The following is a 23,523-nucleotide window of genomic DNA, read 5'->3' as shown; positions in this document are numbered from 1 at the left end:
CACAATCATGGGAAAGACTGCTGACCTGACAGTTGTGCAGAAAACCATAATTAACATCCTCTATGAGGAGGGAAAGCCTCAAAAGGTAATTGCAAAAGAAGAAATTACCTTTGATATAGCACTTTGGCAACAAAAAGCACATTTATAGAAAGTTATGTGGAAGGGAAAAGTGTGGAAGAAAAAAGGTGCACAAGCAGCAGGGATGACCACAGCCTGGAGATGATTGTCAGAAAAGTTTGTCAGCCATTCAAATGTGTTGGGGACTTTCACAAGGAGTGGACTGAGGCTGGAGTCAGTGCATCAAGAGCCACCACACACAGATGGAATTGGGCTACAAATGTCATATTTCTCCTGTCAAGCCACCCCTGAACAACAAACAACGTCAAAAGCGTCTTACCTGGGTTAAAGATAAAAAGATCAGAAAACTTTGGAGCACTTCATGCTTCCTTCTGCAGACGAGCTTTATGGGGATGCTGACATTTTCCAGAACGCTTTGGCACCTGCCCACACTGCCAAAAGAACCAAAACCTGGTTCAATGATCATGTGATTACTGTGCTTGATTGGCCAGCAAATTTGCTTGACCTGAAGCCCATAAAGAATCTATAGGGCATTGCCAGGAGAAAGATGAGAGACATGAGACCGAACTATCCAATCTAGAAGAGCTGAATGCCACTATTGAAGCATCCTGGTCTTCCCTAACACCTCAGCAGTGCCACAGGCTGATAGCTTCCATGTCACGCCGCGTTGAGGCATTAATTGCTGCAAATGGGGCTCAAACCAAGTACTGAGTACATATGCATACTTATACTTTTCAGAGGTCCGATATGTTCTATGTACAATCCTTGTTTTATTGATTGCGTGTAATATTCTAATTTTCTGAGATTGTGAATTTGGGGTTTTCATGAGCTGTAAGCCATAATCATCTCAATTATGACAAATTATGGCTTGAACTATCTTGCTTTGCATGTAACAAGTCTATCTTATATATTTGTTTTACCTTTTAAGTTGCATTACTGAAATAAATGAACTTATGCACAATATTCAAATTTGTGAGTTTGTGTGTCCCTTAACCTAGCCTCTGTGTGTCCCTTCGCCTAGCCTCTGTGTGTCCCTTAACCTAGCCTCTGTGTGTCCCTTAGCCGAGCCTCTGTGTGTCCCTTGGCCTAGCCTCTGTGTGTCTCTTAGCCTAGCCTCTGTGTGTCTCTTAGCCTAGCCTCTGTGTGTCTCTTAGCCTAGCCTCTGTGTGTCCCTTCGCCTAGCCTCTGTGTGTCCCTTAGCCTAGCCTCAGTGTGTCCCGAGTCCCTAATGTTGTGGTAGCTATTTGGTAAGTGTAGCTAGTTGTATGTTTAGCTCTAAGGTATGTGTAGCTATGTGCATGTTAGGCTAAAAACATGCTTAGCTAGATGTATGTGTAGCTGACTGCCATGGTTAGCTAATGACCATGTTTGGCTAATAGCCATGTTTAGCTGATTGCCATGTCTTTAGCCTTAGTCCTGTCTCTAGTCTCGTTGTGTCTCTAGTCTCTCGTCATATTTTGTCCTGTTTTAGCTCCATGCTTAGTTTGTGGGTAATGTCATGTATGTCGTCATGTCGTCATGTAATGTCATGTATGGACAAGGAGACTTGGTGGTGGGATAAGGAAGTCAAGGAGTGTATACAGGAAAAGAGGCTAGCTAAGAAGAAGTGGGACTCTGAGAGGACTGAAGAGAGTAGACAGGAGTACAGGGAGATGCAGAGTAAGGTGAAGGTAAAGGGGGCAAAGGCCAAACAAAGAGCATATGAGGACTTGTATGCTGGGCTAGACAGTAAGGAGGGAGAGGTGGATCTGTACAGGTTGGCAAGGCAGAGAGATAGAGATGGGAAGGATGTGCAGCAGGTTAGAGTGATTAAAGATAGAGATGGAAATGTACTGACAGATGCCAGGAGGGTGATGGGAAGATGGAAGGAGTACTTTAAGGAGTTGATGAATGAGGAACACGAAAGAGAACAAAGAGTAGAAGAGATGACTGTTGTGGAACAGGAAGTAGCAAATATTAGTAGAAGTGAGGTGAGAAGGGCGTTGAAGAGGATGAAGAGTGGAAAGACTGTTGGTCCTGATGACATGTGGAGGTATGGAAGTGCTTAGGAGAGGTGGCAGTAGAGTTTCTGACAAGTGTGTTTAACAAGATCTTGGAGAGTAAGAGGATCCCAGAGGAATGGGGGAGAAGTATATTGATGCCAATTTTTAAGAACAAGGGAGATGTGCAAAGCTGTGGCAATTATAGAGGTATAAAGTTAATGAGCCAGACAATGAAGCTGTGGGAAAGAGTAGTGGAAGCTAGGTTAAGGGCAGAGGTGAGCATTTGTGAGCAGCAATATGGTTTTATGCCTAGAAAGAGTACATCAGATGCAGCATTTGCTTTGAGGATGCTGGCGGAGAAGTACAGAGAATGTAACAGTCTTGGGGTAACCGTGGACAATCATCTGTCATTTTCCCCACACATCACTAACCTTACTTGCTCTTGTAGATTTCTTCTTTACAATATCAGAAGAATTCGCCCATTTCTTTCTTCACAGGCTACTCAGGTGCTTGTTCAGTCCCTTGTTATTTCAAGACTGGACTACTGCAACTCACTCCTGGCAGGCCTGCCTCTGTCCACGATTCGTCCTCTGCAACTTATCCAGAATGCAGCAGCACGTCTCGTTTTTAACCTTCCCAAGTTGTCCCACACCACACCACTTTTCTGTTCTGGCACCTAGGTGGTGAAATGAACTTCCTCTAGATGTCCGTACAGCTGAGACTTTGACTATCTTTAAACGACGACGACAACGCATCTGTTTCCCCAGTACTTGAATTAACCCCCTTGAAAAAAACTCTTCCCTGTTGTGTTGGACTAATGGCACTTAGTTATTAATCTAGTTAACCCAGTGTAAGTGTCTTTGTAGATTTAGAGAAAGCATATGACAGGGTGCCAAGAGAGGAGCTGTGGTATTGTATGAGAAGGTCTGGAGTGGCAGATAAGTATGTTAGAGTGGTGCAGGACATGTATAAGAGCTGTAAGACAGTGGTGAGATGTGCTGTAGGTGTGACAGAAGAGTTCAAGGTGGAGGTGGGTCTGCATCAAGGATCGGCTCTAAGCCCCTTTTTGTTTGCTCTGGTGATGGACAGAATGACAGATGAGGTAAGACAGAAGTCCCCATGGACTATGATGTTTGCAGATGACATTGTGTTCTGTAGCGAGAGCAGGGAACAGGTGGAGGAAAATTTGGAGAGGTGGAGGTATGCTCTGGAAAGCAGAGGAATGAAGGTTAGCCGCAGCAAGACAGAATACATGTGTGTAAATGAGAGGGACCCAAGAGGATCGGTGAGGCTACAGGAAGCAGAGGTAAAGAAGGTGCAGGATTTTAAGTACTTAGGGTCAAAGGTCCAGAGCGTGTTCAAAGGAGGTGAAGAGGCGGGTACAGGCAGGTTGAAATGGGTGGAGAAAAGTGTCAGGTGTGTTGTGCGATAAAAGAGTATCAGCGAGAATGAAAGGAAAGGTGTACAGGACAGTGGTGAGACCAGCGATGCTCTACGGTTTAGAGACAGTGGCGCTGAAGAAAAGACAGGAGGCAGAGTTGGAGGTAGCAGAGCTGAAGATGTTGAGGTTCTCTTTGGGAGTGACAAGGATGGATAGGATCAAGAATGAGTTTATCAGAGGGACAACCCACGTTAGATGTTTTGGAGATAAAGTCAGAGAGGCCAGATTGAGGTGGTTTGGACATGTTCAGAGGAGAGATGGTGAATATATCGGTAGAAGGATGCTGAGGTTGGAACTGCCAGGCAGGAGGTCTAGAGGAAGACCAAAGAGGAGATTTATGGATGCAGTGAGAGAGGACATGAAGTTAGTTGGTGTGAGAGAAGAGGATGCAGAGGATAGGGTTAGATGGAGGCAGATGATTCGCTGTGGCGACCCCTGAAAGGGAACAGCCCAAAGACAAAGAAAAAAGAAGAAGAAGTCATGTATGTCGTCAGGAAGCCTGTGTCACAACATTGGGCTTGTTATACGTAAAAGGTATTAGTGCCTGTGTTTCACCATCACGCCGAAGCCTTGTATGGACCGCCATCGCGCCAGTGGCTCCCCATACTGTAGCACCCGTGTCATAATATGCCTTTGTGGTAGTTAAAGTTTGTTGTTTGTTTTTGGTTTTGTCTCTTCCTTGTTATTGTAAAGAACCCTCTACGCCTATGCCTGCACCTTTTTGCCCACGGCAACACCATCAGCCGTAACACCCACTTCATGACAGACGGGATTCCAATCACCCGACGCTTACTTTCACACCTCTTTCACATACAGCTGTGTATTGACACAGCAACTCTAGTTGCAGTCTGCCCCAGAGCTTCCTCGAGATTTATTTTCTTGTAACCTTTACATATTTTATATTCTGACTATAGTGTCTGAATATGTTTTTGTATCTGTTTTCTTTTTATATCTTGGTTTATGTTTATAAATGCACAAGTCAAAAGACATTGTGTGTAAATTTCATTTAAATACATGAAATCGTATTGTCTTAATCAATGATCAATGTGTTTGAATACTTATTTCCTCTTACTGTATCTTCAGTAACAGGAAATGTGGGATTTGTCATTTGGGATTAATAATTTATTCCCATTTGCACTGTCAAATTAAAAATAAATTAAAAATGCAATATTAGATTTTATTCATGATGTGTATGTATGGAGAACTTTTATTAGCAAATGAGCAGGACATTGCAGGACCTGAAAAAATTTCTGTCTGTTTGTATTTGTATTTTTTTCTGTCCAGTCGATTTTGTCACAACACCACACAAAACTGGCCAGACAGAATTTAATTGAACTTATCAGGGCCTTCAGTATTTTTGCCTAAAAGTAAACCTGCGCCATAAATGAAGGCAAAATGTTGAGTAGAAGAGACGTTATGAGCAGTTATGTGCCAGATTATGTCACAGCAGCTAGCGCTTTTTTTGGATAACTATAGCGATTATTCTTCATGGTGGGCTTGGCTATATGCGTCAATTAATGGAGCCAATCAACACGATAGTTTAAAGTAAATACACAGAAATGACCATAACACACCTACTGTACTGTATGAGGTGCCTAAATACTCACAAAACAGAAACGAATTTGTCACCTACTCTAAAAAAGTCAAGTAGACTATTAAAACCGTGGTGGGAATAAAAGGCAGGAATGTGAAACGCCGCTATTAGACAAAATAATGGTCGTTAGAGCAAACATATCTGCAGCACTCCAAGGTGAGTGTGTGTAAAATACCCGGACTGAGAGCGCTTTATTTTCTGCTAAAATGTTGAGTGAAAGTGATGTTATGAACAGTCATCTGCCGGATGTAATAATTTATTTAAATGGGAAGTGTGTTTGCCTGATGACGGAAGCATAAACTGGCGTTAAAACAGTTTAGGCTACTCACCCTTAGAAATGTTATTCATTTGTAGTAATAAATTAGGGTTCTAATTACATTAAAGATAATTTACCTTTAGCTTTAAGCTTTTAACTATTTCTAAAAATGCTTTACCTGTCAACGACGGGTACTAACCTAGTTTTTAATATGTAGATATGCATGTCATTTTCCCTCCTCATTTGCTAATAAATGTTGACTCTTTCATGTACATCATGACCAACATCTGATCATCAAACTGATTATTAAATGTGATATTTACCTTCTTTTGATTCAACAGATTTATTTCACGTTTCTTGGGTCTTGTATCAGAACTCTTGGGCGCTGATAGAGACATCTAGACAAATAGACACACCGTAAGTCTACACGCATGATATATTTTTAAATAACACATATTTTCCATGTATCTAAAATACCATTATGAAAAACAGTGAAAGTTAGCACTCACTAAATGCAGTGTTAATCCTGATAATACTGATAATGCTTTAAGAAACCTGATATTAACCTGAGATATGTCTGAGGGTTCAGGGACAAGATTCCAACCACCTGATGTATACAGATCCTGTAATATAAAACAGAGTACAGAATTATATATGGAAAATACTGCATAGTGGATTTATACTTCTGATTTATTTATTATATCTTTATGTAATATCACACATAATATCAGATAATAGTTTTTTCATCCTCATCTGGGTGAATTAGAAAGCAGTAAATGATCTGCATTTATACAGTGTGTAGGGTGGCAGGCAGTTCAGCTATAATAGCTGATGTTAATTGATGTTAATATGGAGTCATTTCTCCAAATTCATCACAAATGACCCCTTTTTATGATTACTGCAGTTTCAGAATTAATCAACCTGCTGAATAAAATCCCTCATTAGAACACAAAGAAATCCACAGAAAACTCAGGGGAAAATCATTAGAAATTCTGCGAGTTCTCATAATGCTAATGTGTCAGGTTGTGTAACAATGACAGAGGTATTGGGTGGCAGATCTAAAAGCTATTATAAATAATAAACACTTATGTAAGTCTTTGAAATGATTAATCACTTATTGTTATATAAATGTGTATAAACGTGTATATGTCGGGCTGTAAACAGTCACTCACTTGTTGATGTTGTAATCTGGAGGCTGTCTTTTCTTTGGTCCTGATACCTTACGATCACACGAAGTGCCGAGGTATCAGGACCCTAATATAGACACGCTAACCGGTTCAGCGCATTCACACTGATAGTGGCGTTGCCTGGCAACCGGAAAGTTTCTTGTCTGCTTCCTCAGCTTTGTGTATTGACACAATTCTTAGGCCTACAAATAATTCTGTCAACCTCATGGATTTGTTTTCATTCTGACACACACCATCTGTGAGACTTCATATAGACATGTCCATAAGTTTGAATCTGCTCGGGACAGGTTTATTTCATGTAAACAGGATTTAGCCTGCGCTCCTGGTGGGTTATGATTGATTGAAATGGCGAGGTCACACCTGATTGGTTAAAGAGCACGACTGACGCGGACTGACTCATGTGGGAAAAATAAAGTATCTTGCATATAATCGCTATCAAATATTATATTAGAAGATAAATTTATAGGTTAATTAATATCAACTATGATATTACTATTATAATAAACCTTAGGCACGAGACAGCCGTCAAGACCATTAATACAAACTCTTGTATATTGTTTATTTTGTAACACATTTATTTTTCAGGGGTTTGTCATGCAAATATATATATATATATATATATATATATATATATATATATATATACAGTGGTGTGAAAAACTATTTGCCCCCTTCCTGATTTCTTATTCTTTTGCATGTTTGTCACACAAAATGTTTCTGATCATCAAACACATTTAACTATTAGTCAAAGATAACACAAGTAAACACAAAATGCAGTTTTTAAATGATAGTTTTCATTATTTAGGCAGAAAAAAAATCCAAACCTACATGGCCCTGTGTGAAAAAGTGATTGCCCCCCTTGTTAAAAAATAACTTAACTGTGGTTTATCACACCTCAGTTCAATTTCTGTAGTCACCCCCAGGCCTGATTACTGCCACACCTGTTTCAATCAAGAAATCACTTAAATAGGAGCTACCTGACACAGAGAAGTAGACCAAAAGCACCTTAAAAGCTAGACATCATGCCAAAATCCAAAGAAATTCAGGAACAAATGAGAACAAAAATAATTGAGATCGATCAGTCTGGTAAAGGTTATAAAGACATTTCTAAAGCTTTGGGACTCCAGCGAACGACAGTGAGAGCCATTATCCACGAATGGCAAAAACATGGAACAGTGGTGAACCTTCCCAGGAGTGGCCGACCGACCAAAATTACCCCAAGAGCGCAGAGACAACTCATCTGAGAGGCCACAAAAGACCCCAGGACAACATCTAAAGAACTGCAGGCCTCACTTGCCTCAATTAAGGTCAGTGTTCATGACTCCACCATAGGAAAGAGACTGGGCAAAAACGGCCTGCATGGCAGATTTCCAGAGCGCAAACCACTTAAGCAAAAAGAACATTAAGGCTCGTCTCAATTTTGCTAAAAAACATCTCAATGATTGCCAAGACTTTTGGGAAAATACCTTGTGGACCGACGAGACAAAAGTTGAACTTTTTGGAAGGTGCGTGTCCCGTTACATTTGGCGTAAAAGTAACACAGCATTTCAGAAAAAGAACATCATACCAATAGTAAAATATGGTGGTGGTAGTGTGATGGTCTGGGGTTGTTTTGCTGCTTCAGGACCTGGAAGACTTGCTGTGATAGATGGAACCATGAATTCTACTGTCTACCAAAAAATCCTGAAGGAGAATGTCCAGCCATCTGTTCGTCAACTCAAGCTGAAGCGATCTTGGGTGCTGCATCAGGACAATGACCCAAAACACACCAGCAAATCCACCTCTGAATGGCTGAAGAAAAACAAAATGAAGACTTTGGAGTGGCCTAGTCAAAGTCCTGACCTGAATCCTATTGACCTTGACCTTGGCATGACCTTAAAAAGGCGGTTTATGCTAGAAAACCCTCAAATAAAGCTGAATTACAACAATTCTGCAAAGATGAGTGGGCCAAAATTCCTCCAGAGCGCTGTAAAAGACTAGTTGCAAGTTATTGCAAACGCTTGATTGCAGTTATTGCTGCTAAGGGTGGCCCAACCAGTTATTAGGTTCAGGGGGCAATTACTTTTTCACACAGGGCCATGTAGGTTTGGATTTTTTTTCTCCCTAAATAATAAAAAGCATCATTTAAAAACTGCATTTTGTGTTCAATTATGTTATCTTTGACTAATAGTTAAATGTGTTTGATGATCAGAAACATTTTGTGTGACAAACATGCAAAAGAATAAGAAATCAGGAAGGGGGCAAATAGTTTTTCACACCACTGTATATATATATATATATATATATATATATATATATATATATATATATATATATAATTTTTTTTATAATGAAAAATTGGACGAAACTAATTTTAATATAAAATAAACAATATATTAAAGGATACATGTTGTATTAGAAAAAAATATTACTATTTCTATTTTTCCATATAAAACATTTATTTTCATATTGTTAATTTTATTTTATTGTCTCATGTAATTTGTAAACCATTAATCCATGAATTTATGTTCTAATATAATATTTGATTATGTAGGGGGGCAATCCATGGCAGGGGGGCATTTCACTGCATAACACGTGTTACGAAAGAAATTGAGCCGCTCTTTTGCCATTTCGTCAACCAATTAAAGGGCTCATGATCAGTGTTTCTACTGTCAATGCATATCACCTTTTAAACCAACGCACGAACACGCAATAATCCTAGACAACTCAATCCAGCTATACTAATCATCAACAACAGGTGAGCTTGAAGAACCGACTTAGCCAGATGTTAATAAGCACGATGATCTCATTTTAGATGTGTCAGTTCGTCTCGGATGTGTCAAGCGACGTACGAAGAACGGACCCCTGATCTAGGAATATTTTCAGTCCTGTTTACTGTTTACCCCAGTAACTGTTTTCCCTCACTGCAGCCTAGTTTATTTACCCACTATACTTTCACTTTAGCTAGTGATCCTAATGTCATCTTAAATCCACCAAATGTCATTGAAGTTTCAGGGTTGAGATCAGACGAATGTGAGTGAAGTTACTTACAGAAAGCGAGTGCTGATTGAAGCTGTGTCTCTCAGTGTGTCCGCTTTGCTTCATTCTCACTTCTCTCCTCAGACAAAACAAAACTGAAACTATTTTACTGTAGATTGAGATCCAGGATGGGTGGAGCCTTTTTTTTCTTCTTCCAGGCTGTTGAATTCTATTATTGGCCACAAGGTCTCAGATAGCACACTGCTAAAGGGCCAACGCTGGGCCAACGGCAGTGCATACGTTGGGCCAATGTCATTTTGTCTATCGGCCAAACGTTGGCTCATTGGTGGGGCCAAATATAGGTTGGCACAATGTTGGTTTAGTAAATAATTACAAATTTGGTAATGTAATGGCAGTAATGGCAAGGTTGGAAAGTGGAAATTACATTCAACCTAAATAACACACTGCTGGAGGGCCAATGTTGGGCCAACAGCAGTGCATCCTGTACGTTGGGCCAATGTTGGCATCAATGGTTGGCCCAATGTCATTTTGTCCATTGGTCCAACATTGCATCATCAATTAAATTAGACTCCAGAAATTTATTTATTAACTTTATTTTGTGTGATAAAATGACTACAAACTAAGAAAATATATGTAACCCATATGATAATAAGCTACAAAATAAACACCTAGTACAACCACTTTTTCTCCCAGCAAGGTGGATAAAAATAAATGTATACAACCAAAGTACCCATTGCCTCAGACTATTTTCTATTTAAGGTGGCTCTGCATCTTCCTCATCTACATTCACCTTCATACTTCCAGCATCAGCTGTATCACTGTAGCTCAGCTGTTCTTTATCATCATTACCTTCATCATCATCAACATTACAGCATCTTTGGAGAACTGTGACTCTAGTCTGTGTAAATACATCAGTAATTTGAGCACATTATTGAGCAATTTTGTACATTATAATAATGAGTAAAACAAACATTTTCCATATTTAGCGATGGCATTATAGAGAGAGCCTGCTGCACCAAGCTAAAGAATAATAATTTAATTTCCATTTTTTTTATATTTACTGTTTATTTACTGTACCAACTTTGGGCCAACTAACAGACGAACAGTGGGGCAACCATTCATGCCAATTTGGAGCCAACGTATGCTTTGCTGTTGGGCTGACATTGGACCACTGACATAAGGTTACCAAAATTTGGCAGACGTTGGGCCGATAAAGTAGTGCTATTTGGGTCACAGAAAACAAAGTATAACGGTGCAAAAATTCCTTAAAGCAAAATATGTTCAATTACATGAAATCATGTTCATATAAAAAATGTTAGATTATTTTCAGCAGTGCTCCGTGCATCCTTACGGGATATAATGCTTAAAATTATTATGTAGTTTCATAGTATTTCAAAGCATTTACAAACCACATAATTTGAACAATTCTATTCAAATGTACAGGCCTTACTGAATTGCTAAAAAATATTTCCATTTGTTAAAAATACCTTATTAAATATCTACATTATTTTTTTTAATTCACAAATTTAGTCTGGCAAATTTTAGATATTAAAATTCAGGTTTACAAAATTTGCGTAGAAAAAATCCAAGTCTGTCACGAGCCAGCTCGATCAGCCAAGCAAAGCACATCGAGGTCATGATTTCACCTAAGAGAGTTCCGGTGTTAGAGTGTTCCGGTGTTCCCTACATAATCGCTATCAAATATTATATTAGAAGATAAATATAGGTTTATTATCAACTATGATATTACTATTATAATAAACCCTAGGCAAAACTATTAGGCAAAACTAATTTTATTATTAAATAAAAAATATAAAAGTATACATGTTGTATATGAAAAAAATTATATATATAGGCCTCCATAATACATATATACATTTATACATAATATAAATACATATACAACATATTTATTTTTCATGTTGCTTATTTTATTTTATTGTCTCATGTAATTTGTAAAACATTAACCTATGAATTTATGTTCTAATACAATGTTTGATAGTGATTGTGTTGGGGGGGGCAATCCATGGCAGGGGGGCATTTTAGCGCATAACACCGGACTCAAAAGGAAATGCATTCCTCATTTGTGTGATTCCTAATTGTACCATGAATGAAGTTTATCATAGCAACTGCAGTCATAAGCTATTATGACAAACGGTTTTTACCAGATGGAGTCCAAAGTCATCTTAATGGTTTTGAAAGTAGAACAACTAGAAGTTTTAGGTCCTTCCATAAGTTTCTATAGGATTAAGGTCTAGAGACTGACAAGACTTTAATGTGCTTCTTCTTGAGCCACTCCTTTGTTGCCTTGGTGGTATGTTTTGGGTCATTGTCATGCTGAAAGACACATCACCAACCCATCTTCAGGAGGTTCTCATATAAAATTTTACAATGTGTTGGCGCCTCAATACAGTAAAGTTGGCCTGTACCTTTAGCAGAGAAACAGCCCCAAATCATGATGTTTTCATCTGTGTGCTTAATTGTAGGAATTTTTGTAGGGCTTAATTGTATGTTACCAATGGTTTGTTTAGTGCCGGTGGTCCCAACTGTCTTAAGATCATTTACAAGCTCCTCCCATGTAGTTGCGCGCTGATCTCTCACTTTTCTCATGATTATCCTTACTCTATGAGGTGAAATGTTACATGGAGTGTTTTTTTTTTTTGTATTTCTTCCATTTACAAACAATCACTCTAACGGCTGTCTCCTTCTCACCAAGCTTCTTCCTGATAGTCCTACAGTAAAGCCCAACCCAGCGATGTGCAAGTCTTCAATCTTGTACCTGATGTCCTTTGACAGCTCTTTGGTCTTTGGGCCTTGGTGGTGAGGTTTGAATGGAAGATTCAATGGTAGTAGAAGATAGAATGTGGTAGGCTTTTACAAGATTACAAGATACCCATAAGTTGTTGTAAGACAAAATAAAATTAAAGGGTTAGGGTTAGTTAATAATTAAAATAAAATTCTTAAATTAATTTGTGTAACCAGTCTGTGGGAGCCAGATTTATTGTTGGTTAGTAGGCTTCCCCCGCACTCACTCTTACCTCTCTGCCCCTTTCATTTGCACAGAATCTCTAAAACACCCCTATTTGTATAGCGCTTAGGGAAACAAAAACAGTGTTTAGGTAGAGTAATACTCCCTGAGCAGTCAGAAACCTTGAGAGGAAGCAGACAAATGAAAAGTTTTAATTGTTATTAAAAAGTTTCTAAAAAAAAAGAAAAAGTTTTAAAAATGCATTTAAATTTCTATTAATTGTTATTTATTTGGCATCAAGTAGGTTTGAAACGATTGTCTATTTCCTTTTTCATTGCCTTGGAAACAAATTCATTAACCATCATTTGAGACATGTCTTATTGTTCATGTTTTGTATAATCTACTTGTATTTTGTTTATCAATCCCCCATTCCAGCATATAACATCAAACAGACATTTAAACCTGCTAAGCAAAAGCAAATTATTCATATAAACATTAATTACCATTTGTCATACAGCAAAAATACCAAACAAATAATTTAAATGAAAACAAGAAATCCATCTAATTTATCAAAAAACAATTCAAGACAACACATAATCTGCATTAGTCATGTAACATACTGTTTATTTAAAGATGTTTAAAAAAGATTTATATTTATTACCCCAGAAAGTCTTTGTTTGGGGGGTTTTGGTGTTCGCTTTTAAAACATTTTAGGGTATTAAAGCTATACATAAAATATTCAATCAAACATCTGTACTTAATCTTTACTCAATGCCTTTGGCCTTTAGCTCTTCTTTTACCCTTTTAAAGTAACCTGGGTCTGGATAGCCATAACTGTGGAAAGAAGAAATTCCTTTTACCTTCAATATTATGATTTATGCTTAAGTATGTTTAATATAAGAACAAAATGTTAAATTTTTTTGGATTATGTTTAACATTCGCTGTATTTACCGTTCTGGCCCCCCATGTGTATTTGTTTTGTGATGAATATCATTCCAGATAACCACATCATCTGCTCCAGTCGTTCTGGAAAATCCAACAGTAAAGATGAGTTTCTGATCAAAAGCCCTTCTCAGCAGCTGGAGCACATGGTTTCCTTCAGCGTTGTCCGGTAAGTACGCAGTGCGATGAGCCCCACTGTAAGGCTTTCCAGGGTTTGGATGTTCACTCTAAATAATAAAGTTGTGCAAAATTGGCATTAGAGACAAATATGCTAAAATATAATGTCAGTGTAAACCGTGTAATGCAATTAACACCTGTAAGGCTATCATTCTATAACTAGTATTACAAAGGACACACAGGTTTCATTGTCATTCATGCTGTCTCTGACTTCCCCTTTTTATTTCTTCTTGAGGAAATTCTGCCATTGATATAAAGTCTGTTCTGTTCTGTTACTTTATCACCCCAAAGTGATTTTTTTGTTTTTGCATATAGGCTGTGTCACATTTATTTTAAGAGATAAAGACAGAAAAAAACACACATATCACAATTAGTGCAGTTGAATAGCATGTAATTGTTCACTTTGTATAAAAGCACAACAATTTGTTGTTCCAGTGTTAGTAAACTGTGTTACTCCTCTTGGGAAGAGATTTTTCTCTTTTTTTTGTTGACAAACCAACAACTTAAAATTGTTAGATGGTCTTTATTTTTCCTCTTTTTATCTTGTATATGCTTACTATCGCTTGTGCATGCAGAGGATGTGATGGGCACAACCAAGTCTCACACAGATACACTAAATCTAGAAAGCCAACCACTTTATCATGTGTCATAATAGTTAGTTATTTTTATTCATCATATGAGATCACTGGGGAACATAAAGACTGGCCTTCAGGGCAATAGATAAAGGTCATGTGGTCTGATGAGTCCAGACTGACCCTTATCCATCATGCACAGTGTCCACTGTCCACTGTGTTATGATCTGGGGTTGCTTTAGTTGCTCAGGTCTAGTCTCAGCAACATTATGTGGCAATAAAATGATGTCAGTTTACAACCTGAATCTATGGAGTTTTTCTTTACTGATGGCACGACCATGTTCCAGGACTCCAGATTTTAAATTGTGTGCCACAACTTAAGCTCACGTCAGTCAAATGTAATCTGAGTTTTTGACTTTTATTTTGGATGGGTAGTTTGTGTCTTTATCCTGCTAGTTAACAGTTAATTGGAATATATGACCAAGAAAACTTTGTGAGCTTCACCATGCATGCAGCCAAACAAAAAAATCCACTTTACAGTCATTTCCCACTTCATTTAATGTGGATGTTACATATCAGATCATTTGGGGTTAAATGATTTTAAGCAAGAAATGAGAATGTTCTCTTACTGTCTGAATGCCACTGGGTATGTCGTAAGTAATTTCGATTGAGCCACAATCAGGAAAGCCAGAGAGGTGTTGGTATTGTCTCTGTTTGATAGACATTTCTCCACGAGGCTGGTTCCCCTTCAATATCCCAAAGATTTTCTTACACAAAGGGCAAATTTCTCCAGTGCTCTTTATTGACTGTTCCAGACATCCTTTGCAGAATTCATGACCACAGCCCAGTTTTTTCTTTTTAATAAACGTATCCAGGCAGATAGAACAGTTATCTTCAGTTTCTTTCTTTTTATCATCCTCTTTTGCTCTATTAATGAAGTCTTGGTTGAAACCAGAGTCCTTTGTTTCACCTCTCAGGTCAGTGCCATGTGTTCCTCTCATCTCCCCAATTTCCATTTGCCCCTTCTGAAATCCACTTGCCTGTGAAAAATCCCATGGATATCCCAGCGATAGTTTTATCTCCTCATTAAATACAGGACGTCCAATAATCTTTTCAATATCAGCTATAGCAGGAATGACATACTTTGGCAGTCCAAAAAGTTTCCAGCTTCCATTTCTTTCTCCTCCACCCACACAGCTGTGTTGAGAGCTAAGTATCTGTTGAGCTATTTCAGTGCAGGAAGGGTCTTTAAGACCACAGGTGACTGCTGAGGTGACGGCCTTTTGGTAGAGATGAGTTAAAGCTCTGATGGCGTAAGCTTCGAGATTGACCTGATGAGTTCCTCGGGATCGTGCTGACACCTTCACCGAGCCTTTGACAGGTTCTGAGCCTTTGACAGGTTCTGTGACAAACTGAACTCCATATTTATTTTGGATCTCTTGTAACTGTTTCACAAAAACAGTGTCTAATAATTTCCAGTGTGTCTCATCCATCTCAACTGGAGCTTGTGCGTTTTTGATGTCCATGTCCAAGTTATTTGGTGTCTGCCTTAAATAAGAACTTTCTGATGATCTCCACTGCTTAGTGTCCATCTCAGTGTTGTAGGGATTATTGTAGCTAGGTGATTTTTCAGGTTCCAAATTTAACCGCTTCTCAACCATCGATGTAATATGTTCTGGTGCAAACAGCAGGTTGTTATTTGCTGACATGTTTAGCAGGATCTTGTTCTCTTCATCTGGAATATGTTGCAGCACCTGTTTCATTACATCAGACTCCATGTGTGATTGAGGGACAGGGACAGATTTGATATTATTTGCTTTAGCCAGGTAAAGATCAGTAAAGGCCTGAGTAGCTTTGATTACAGAATCACTCTCACTCTTCTCATCAGCTTTCTTAGCAGAGATTGAAACACATGTTTCTGCATTTATTTTAACTCCAAACTTATTCTCAATCTGTTCCAGTTCCTTTCTGTACGTTTGACTGAGATAACAGTATAGAAAGGGAGGGACAGTGAGAGCTCCTGGGATGTCAGCGTGTCCTGGAAGATTAGACGCAGCTTCTGCATCCTTCATGTGCTCAGGTTGAATTATTTCTTTCACAGTCATGTTCCCCTAATAAATATAGAAATACAAATTTATACAGTTTAATTAAAAGTCAAATGATAGAACTCTCATTATAATGTATAAACCTCTAGGATTCTGGGTAAAAATGGTTTGTGTGGACTGATGCTCTTCTTATCATCTCATAAACAGTTTTATGAATGACACAATAAAAATGACCTACAAATTAAGTGGAAGTATTGTTCTGTTCTTGGGTCTTTTTCACCAAAAGTGGATTGTTCTCAATATCAGTGGGATTTAACTTTTTTTAGGGTTTGTGTTTATCCGCAGCTCTGTTCACCAGTTATCCTGATGAACCCTCATTTTGTCTGTAATTGTTATTACATTTAAAACAACGTTTATGTGTTTTAAAATTTAGAACATACTTAGTGTTAATGTACAGAAATATGATGATAATCTAAGATTATAACTTATATGATTTGATAGAATAACGGACGTTTGATGTAGTAATTCTGATCCAACTGCCAAAATAATAATTCATCTAAATTAATTGAAGTAATACATCTGAGCACAGCCCTCTACAATTAACACATTTTAGTTCCTTAAAAATTAAATACTCAAGTACTTTAGAAACAAATATTAAATAAATATCTAAAAAAAAATTATACAGCAAGCAGCTGAAAATACTCTTAAGCAAAATTAAAATATTACGCAGCAAACAAAAACATACAGTAAAATGTTCTAATTGTTAATGTTAGTATTTAAATAAAATATTTTTTTGTCTAATAAGTTTTATTGAGAAACCAAGATTTTGAAGATTAATTTACAATCTCACATCTAAATAAAATATTTTGTGTTGAAATGTTAAGAATTTTTGATAAATACATTTATTAATAAAAGAAAATTAATACTTACCTTCGGGCAGAAATCTTTATTCAGAGACTTTGGTTTATCTTTCTGAAAGTGCACTGTGGCGCTTGTATCAAGCTGCTTAAACATTAAAGTTGCAGTTTTCAAATAATTTAAAGCTGTTGAGAATTGTAAAGAAATAGACTGATTGTAAAACCAAAAATATAAAACAAAGTGACAAATTTGCTGATTTATTTGTTTAATATGGTTGTGGTTAAAATAAATTCTATTTGTTTTTCTGAACTGCAACAAAAATAATGCACATTCTCACCAGTAGATGGCGTGATCTCCACCTCTGCAGTGCGTCCATCACCTAAAAGTTGAACTACATGAACAGTGCATTTCTGTTCATTAAAAGGCTGCTGAGAACACCAGGTCTGTAGAGCTGTCTGTAGATGATATTTCCATCTCGGAGGTATTTCTTCTGGCCAGTCCACTGTCATATAAACCATTGCAACGTCCCGAGGTGCTGAGGGGTTTAAATCATCATCTGCTGTATCCTAATGTATTAAAGGAAGCAGATATGAGAAACAAAGAAACACTGCTTCAACAGTCTTTTACTGATTAGCCTGTAGGTGCTTTCACAACATGGCGGTGTTACGCCTCTGTATCTCTAGCATTATTACTCCTGTGGTGTTAATATCCTTTAGAAATGGGACAATATATAGATTTCTTTCAAAAACCTTTCATAGCATTTGATATTAATACACACAGATAAAAATGATGAAATTTTGTTTTTAAACAAAGAAAATATAAACATTGACAGTAAATATGTAATAAACAATATAAACATCCTTAGTATTATGGTCTAAAGTCAGCAGCATCAAACCTTTTCTCACAGAAAAGTAACACATGTTTTGCTATACACATGTCTCTTTGTGTGTATTGGAACAAAACAAAGGGAGAAAAAAAGCTAATTTAACAATGTCACACACACAAAAAAAAATTATATATATATATATATATATATATATATATATATATATATATATATATCTTATATTCTTATATTTATAATATCTATATTATTAGATATTTATTGGCACTTTTGATGCAGTGTTACATTACTTTCATTGTATCTCAAATATTGCACAACACATAATGTCTGGAATTTTATGTTTTTTTTGTTTGTTTGTTTTTTGTGATCAGTCAGTACCAGGAACATGTTGAAGTGGTTTTGTTAAATGTCCTGAGCTCATGTGCATTGATGAATGAATATACACAAAAAAAATCAAGAACAAATTTGTTGCCATACACTCAAAAAAATGAACCTGGCTACCTGTTACATGTACTAAAATGTAATATGTGTTTTACATAATAATTTCATGTTTTCAAGATGAACATGAATGAATTATGTTGTATTGACATGAAATTCAACAACTTAACATGTATTAGATTAAATCATGTTGAGATAAACCAAAGAGATCTTGTCACTATGAAAACCGGAAATAGCAAAACCGGAAATATCGCGAGAAGACATCGCGAGAAGAGAACACAGCGTGTTGAGAAGACAAACGTTTGGCGGGCGTGTGGAAAAGGTAAGCAGGAATTAATTCCCATCTTTCTAAATAGAAACAAAATATTGAACATAAATGTCACCTGCTGTTTAGCGATGTTTAGTCACGTTATTTTGGTTTAAGCTATTTCTTGTATTTTTAATCACACTTAAAATACCGACGGTTATATGCGCGTGCTTAATCTGCGGTTCGGTTCTGGTTTCGGTCTGTTCTCATGAGTTGTGAAGCAAAAGAAAGAAAGTATAAATATTGTTCATTTGATAAATTAAGTATCATGAATTTTAATTGAATCTATCTCTGTATTTTTTCACAGGGGTTTGTGAGTGAAAGTGTCCCGTCTGCATCTGACTTTAGGAGTTTCCTGACCAACCGTCTCTAACGGTCATATTTAAAAGTCATAACGAACAGTTATAAAGTACAAAACGGTTCTGTTGGTGGATAATTTTTTTTTCTATGATTAATACTTATTTGTGGTGTTTTATTTTTTGTACATCTTTTCACATTGAGACCTCATTTGTAAGTTGCTGCTGGTGTAAAATAAAAATCTCTGTTTTATCCCGTTTGTCTTATGCTTCCTTCCTTCACAGAATTCTGTTGATCAGGGCTTGAAATTTAAATTTACTTGAGTTGGATCAACTTAATTTACAACTGAAAAATGTGTTGTACCAACGCTATTCATTTATGTTAACAGTATTAAATTATGTTGGACGCAGCTGTAGTTAATAAGGTAAATGAACCTAATAAAATGAATTTGACTGAACCTAAGAACATTAAGTTGGGCCAACAAAATTACTTAATGCTGAAAGAAAGCCATTAAATCAGGTGGAAATTCTTTCCAAAAAACAAATTCTTTCCGTTGTTTTTCCAAAACAACGTCTGATCATCAAACTGATTATTAAATGTAATATTTACCTTCGTCTGATTCAACAGATTTATTTCACGTTTCTTGGGTTTTGTATCAGAACTCTTAGACGCTGATGGAGACATCTAGACAAAAAGACACACCGTAAGTCTACACGCATGAAATATTTTTAAATAACACATATTTTCCATGTATCTAAAATACCATTATGAAAAACAGTAAAAGTTAGCACTTACTAAATGCAGTGTTAATACTGATAATGCTTTAAGAAACCTGATATTAACCTGAGACATGTCTGAGGGTTCAGGGACAGGATTCCAACCACCTGATGTATACAGATCCTGTAATATAAAACAGAATATGGAAAATATTGCAAAGTGGATTTTTACCTCTGATTTATTTATTATATCTTCATGTTATATTACACATAATATCAGATAATAGTTTTTTTTTACATGAAAAATGTTAACTTTCTAATATTTATTATTTGTTGAATCTGATCTAGCAGTACAGGGTCTTGTTTAGCTCCTGTGATGGGATGGGGCCATCCTGTGATGGCAACTTGAAATCCAGGATCTGATCCTCTCTGTCCTGCTCGACCTGAGTCCTGTAATTGATTGATTAATTAATTAATTATACAACAAAGGTTGTCATGTAAAACTCATCATCTTTTACATGGTGATTTGTTTTATAGCTATTTAAATAAAGTACACAAAAGTAAGAACTACAGTACATGAACATGACTGTAGATTAAAATCATAAGGAAAGTAATTATTGAATTAAATTAGAAATAATGTTAATATAATAAAAATAATAATAACACGAATAAGAATCTTTAAATAACTATTTTTATTATTTATTATTTATGTTTATATTTTTGTTATTTTTACTCATTCTAAATTAAATTTAATGTTATTATGGTAAATTCAATTAGACATGATGTACATTAGACACATACTGTAGTATTTTAAAATAGAGATGTACTGTATGCATCATTTCATCATGGTTACTTTAATTTTTACACCATTTACATTGTAACAGAACAAACAATGGAAAGACCTGATCATTGTTATGTCCAGAAGGGGTTTGCTCAAGATTTGGAGTTTGAGTACTGCCAGGTTGTGTAGTAATGACGGAATCAGATGACTGATGCATTTTCTATTATAAATAATAAAGAATTGTGTAAGTTTAATAATAATAATTATGTGGGTCTAATAAGAAACAATTGTGTTAATTATTAATCTCTTATTTTAATGTAAATAAGTCTGAAATATCAGCCTGTAACAGTCACTCACGTGTTGATTTCCATGGCTGGATGTTGTTGATGTTGTAGTATCAGAATTGTCCACGTCCATGGGTTCAATTCCCTGTGAAAGATACTGCATTACTCTCCATGCAGGACTTATTATTAATATTATTATTATTATTAGCCCAGTCCATACATTAATCAGCAACTTAAGTCCCAAAGTTAAATCAGTTTTAATGTGAAAATAGTTCTTGCTGTTTAAAGTCAGTTTAGAGCTGACTTTAAGCCTTGTACTCATTTAGTGTCAAATTTAACACTAATAGTAACATTAAAAAGAAGACAATCAAATAATGATCGTATACAGTGTATAGGCCGGGTTGTATACAGGGTGCGCCATGTAAAGCTCATTTTATTCATACAAATTCACTGCTCAAGATAAGTGATATGTCTAGTCCTTTTAGTTTTGGAAATCTGAAAGGATATTATTATTAAGTAATGAACAGTGTAATTTACACTTATGGACCACTTTATAACGAACATAAGTACACCAACTTAATCACTCAATTATTTACTTAATCAATTGTGTAATCAATCAAACATGATTCCAGTATATATGTGGTGGAAGCAGAAATTCACAGCGTGATGATGAACCTGAAAATCCTGCAGGAATCACAGACTGCAGTCATAACCACATCGACCGGAATCTTAAACGAACGTTTCCAACATTCAGTAGGATTCAGACCATTATGACCTGAGCAAAGGGCGGCCCAATCCAGTGTTACGCCTTTTAGAATGATACATGTTTATTTTATATCTCATAATGTGTTTGAGTGTATTTACAGACAAAGCATACATTTCAGAGTGACACACTGTGTTTAACTTTAAAGCTTTAATGCTTTCATGTGGTAGGTGAACAGCCGAGTTATTACCCGAACACAACTCAATATGATAAGTATTAGGGAGATTTCATTTGCATTGATTAGTATTGATTAGATGGAATTAGTAAAGATTAGTGTTGTTTAGATGTGATTTGTATTGATTAGAAGAGGTATATTTTGATTTGCCGTGATAGGTGATTGATTAGGCAGAAATATGTGCTGTTAATTACAGTAACTCTTTTAAACAACCTGTGCGTCTTCAGCAGTGCTGAATTTCATCAGTGGTTGGTCTTGGTTTGTGACCTGATTCAGACCAGGCATCTGATCCTTTTTCTGAAAAATTGCATTGATTATGTGATCTTTATCATAAAATGCAAATATGTTCAAAATGTATGTATGTAAAATCATACAGTATAATATTTAATAACATTTACAGACTTCTGTCTTTATGCAAATATTTCTTATCAATTCCACAAACACCATATATTTTTAATAGATTATGATTTGTTTCATTATTTTACCAGCTATTTGTAAATAGCCACGTCTGGTGGAACTAACTAATCACAACTGGCGGAGCTGATGCTGCAGTGTAATTAACAATCCTGAGAAATGTACGAGATTTATTTCATATTTACACTTAAATTTAGCTTTAGAATATCAGCTACTGTATGTTAAATTCTCTGTTCTGCGGTCGAATCCCAAACAATGCTAAATGGAAAGCTAGCGCGGAATGTAGGGTGTACAATCCCTTGTCCCACACAATAAAATGTGCCCTTGCATTGTATTGCCCCTAAGCTGGACCGATAAGGTAGTCACCAGACAGCCATCATTCCGTATAACTCTGCATTAAAAAAGTGATACTTACAGCTGAATCTTCATCTGTCTGAATCTCCATTTGCTGGTGTATGACTAGTATGACTTTCTTTATTTACACTTCTAGCTTCAGATCTGGAATCAAAAACATGAAGGAAATGAATCCATGTTCTCGTGTGACCTCTTCGCTTTATGACAGAGAGCGTGTCACTGATTAAACCCTCGGAACACTCTGCAGTGGGGGTGGAGGAGAACTTTACACACATTATCAAGCAATAAACCTGATCGCATCTGCATGTAGGAGCAAGAATGTGTGTGTGTGTGTGTGTGTGTGTTTTTAAACAAGGTAAATAAACCGCAAAATGTTTTTACTGCATGAAAGAGATTAAAACAGTTTTCCTATTCTGTGTTCCAGTGAGTGTAATAAGTCCCACCCAGTGCGAGAACTTTCTCCTGGATTATTTTTAGTGGTGTTACAGATCAGGTTGATAACGTCTCCATATGATCCAGCGTAAACAGAAATCCAGACTGTAAACACTTAAGCTTTGTAAAGCTTTGAATTTCTTGTAATTTATTTGGAAAAGAAAGTTGCATTAGGTTGTGTTTTTACTAACATCAGCAGTTACTTTCATTTTCTCTTTGCTGCCTCTACTGTACATAGAGAGATTTCATTCGAGGAAATCTGTGTATTTAAAAGCTGCAGATTGAGAATAACGAGCTGTTTGACTACAGTGTGGTGAGTAAATGATCTTTAGGATAAGTGTTAGACAGATAAACGGTTTAAATCCCCTCAGCGTCCCTCAGTGTCTCCTGCAGCCAGGTCAGTCTCCCTCTTCACTATAACTATAACTTTATAAACAGCTAATAACAGGTGAATAATGCGGTCTAATCACAGGGTTTAGATCAGACGAGTGTAAGTGAAGTTACTTACAGAGCTGATTAAAGTTGTGTGTATCTCAGGGTTTCCTCTCTGCTTCACACTCAGCTCAGTTTTCCGAGAAAATGAAACTGAAATCACTTCCTTGTTGTAATCTGGAGTGGGCGTGGCCTAATGTCAATGTC

The 23,523-nt window shown here is 36.6% G+C and overlaps 1 protein-coding gene and 2 long non-coding RNA genes across 3 annotated transcripts; all 3 read right to left on the bottom strand.

Moving 5' to 3' along the window:
• Window positions 1-13,084: 13,084 nt before the first annotated feature.
• Window positions 13,085-16,308, bottom strand: LOC128510992 (E3 ubiquitin-protein ligase DTX3L-like). The gene is made up of 3 exons (XM_053483581.1): window positions 14,806-16,308; window positions 13,437-13,654; window positions 13,085-13,319 (listed from the first exon to the last, which is right to left on the bottom strand). Exons 1-3 carry the CDS (start codon window positions 16,279-16,281, stop codon window positions 13,250-13,252), a joined length of 1,764 nt encoding a protein of 587 aa, XP_053339556.1. The 5' UTR covers window positions 16,282-16,308; the 3' UTR covers window positions 13,085-13,249.
• Window positions 16,309-20,081: 3,773 nt separating this feature from the next.
• Window positions 20,082-20,852, bottom strand: LOC128511601 (uncharacterized). Its single transcript, XR_008356185.1, has 3 exons — window positions 20,820-20,852; window positions 20,584-20,682; window positions 20,082-20,131 (listed from the first exon to the last, which is right to left on the bottom strand). It is a non-coding gene; the product is annotated as an uncharacterized LOC128511601 (long non-coding RNA).
• Window positions 20,853-20,964: 112 nt separating this feature from the next.
• Window positions 20,965-23,474, bottom strand: LOC128511548 (uncharacterized). Its single transcript, XR_008356180.1, has 3 exons — window positions 23,393-23,474; window positions 22,514-22,596; window positions 20,965-21,981 (listed from the first exon to the last, which is right to left on the bottom strand). It is a non-coding gene; the product is annotated as an uncharacterized LOC128511548 (long non-coding RNA).
• Between the last annotated feature and the right edge of the window lie 49 nt (window positions 23,475-23,523).

Source organism: Clarias gariepinus, chromosome 23 (assembly GCF_024256425.1).
Source record: "Clarias gariepinus isolate MV-2021 ecotype Netherlands chromosome 23, CGAR_prim_01v2, whole genome shotgun sequence".
Classification (NCBI taxonomy): Eukaryota; Metazoa; Chordata; class Actinopteri; order Siluriformes; family Clariidae; genus Clarias; species Clarias gariepinus.
The sequence above is the reverse complement of the archived record's forward strand: the minus strand, read 5'-3'. Positions and strand labels throughout refer to the sequence as shown.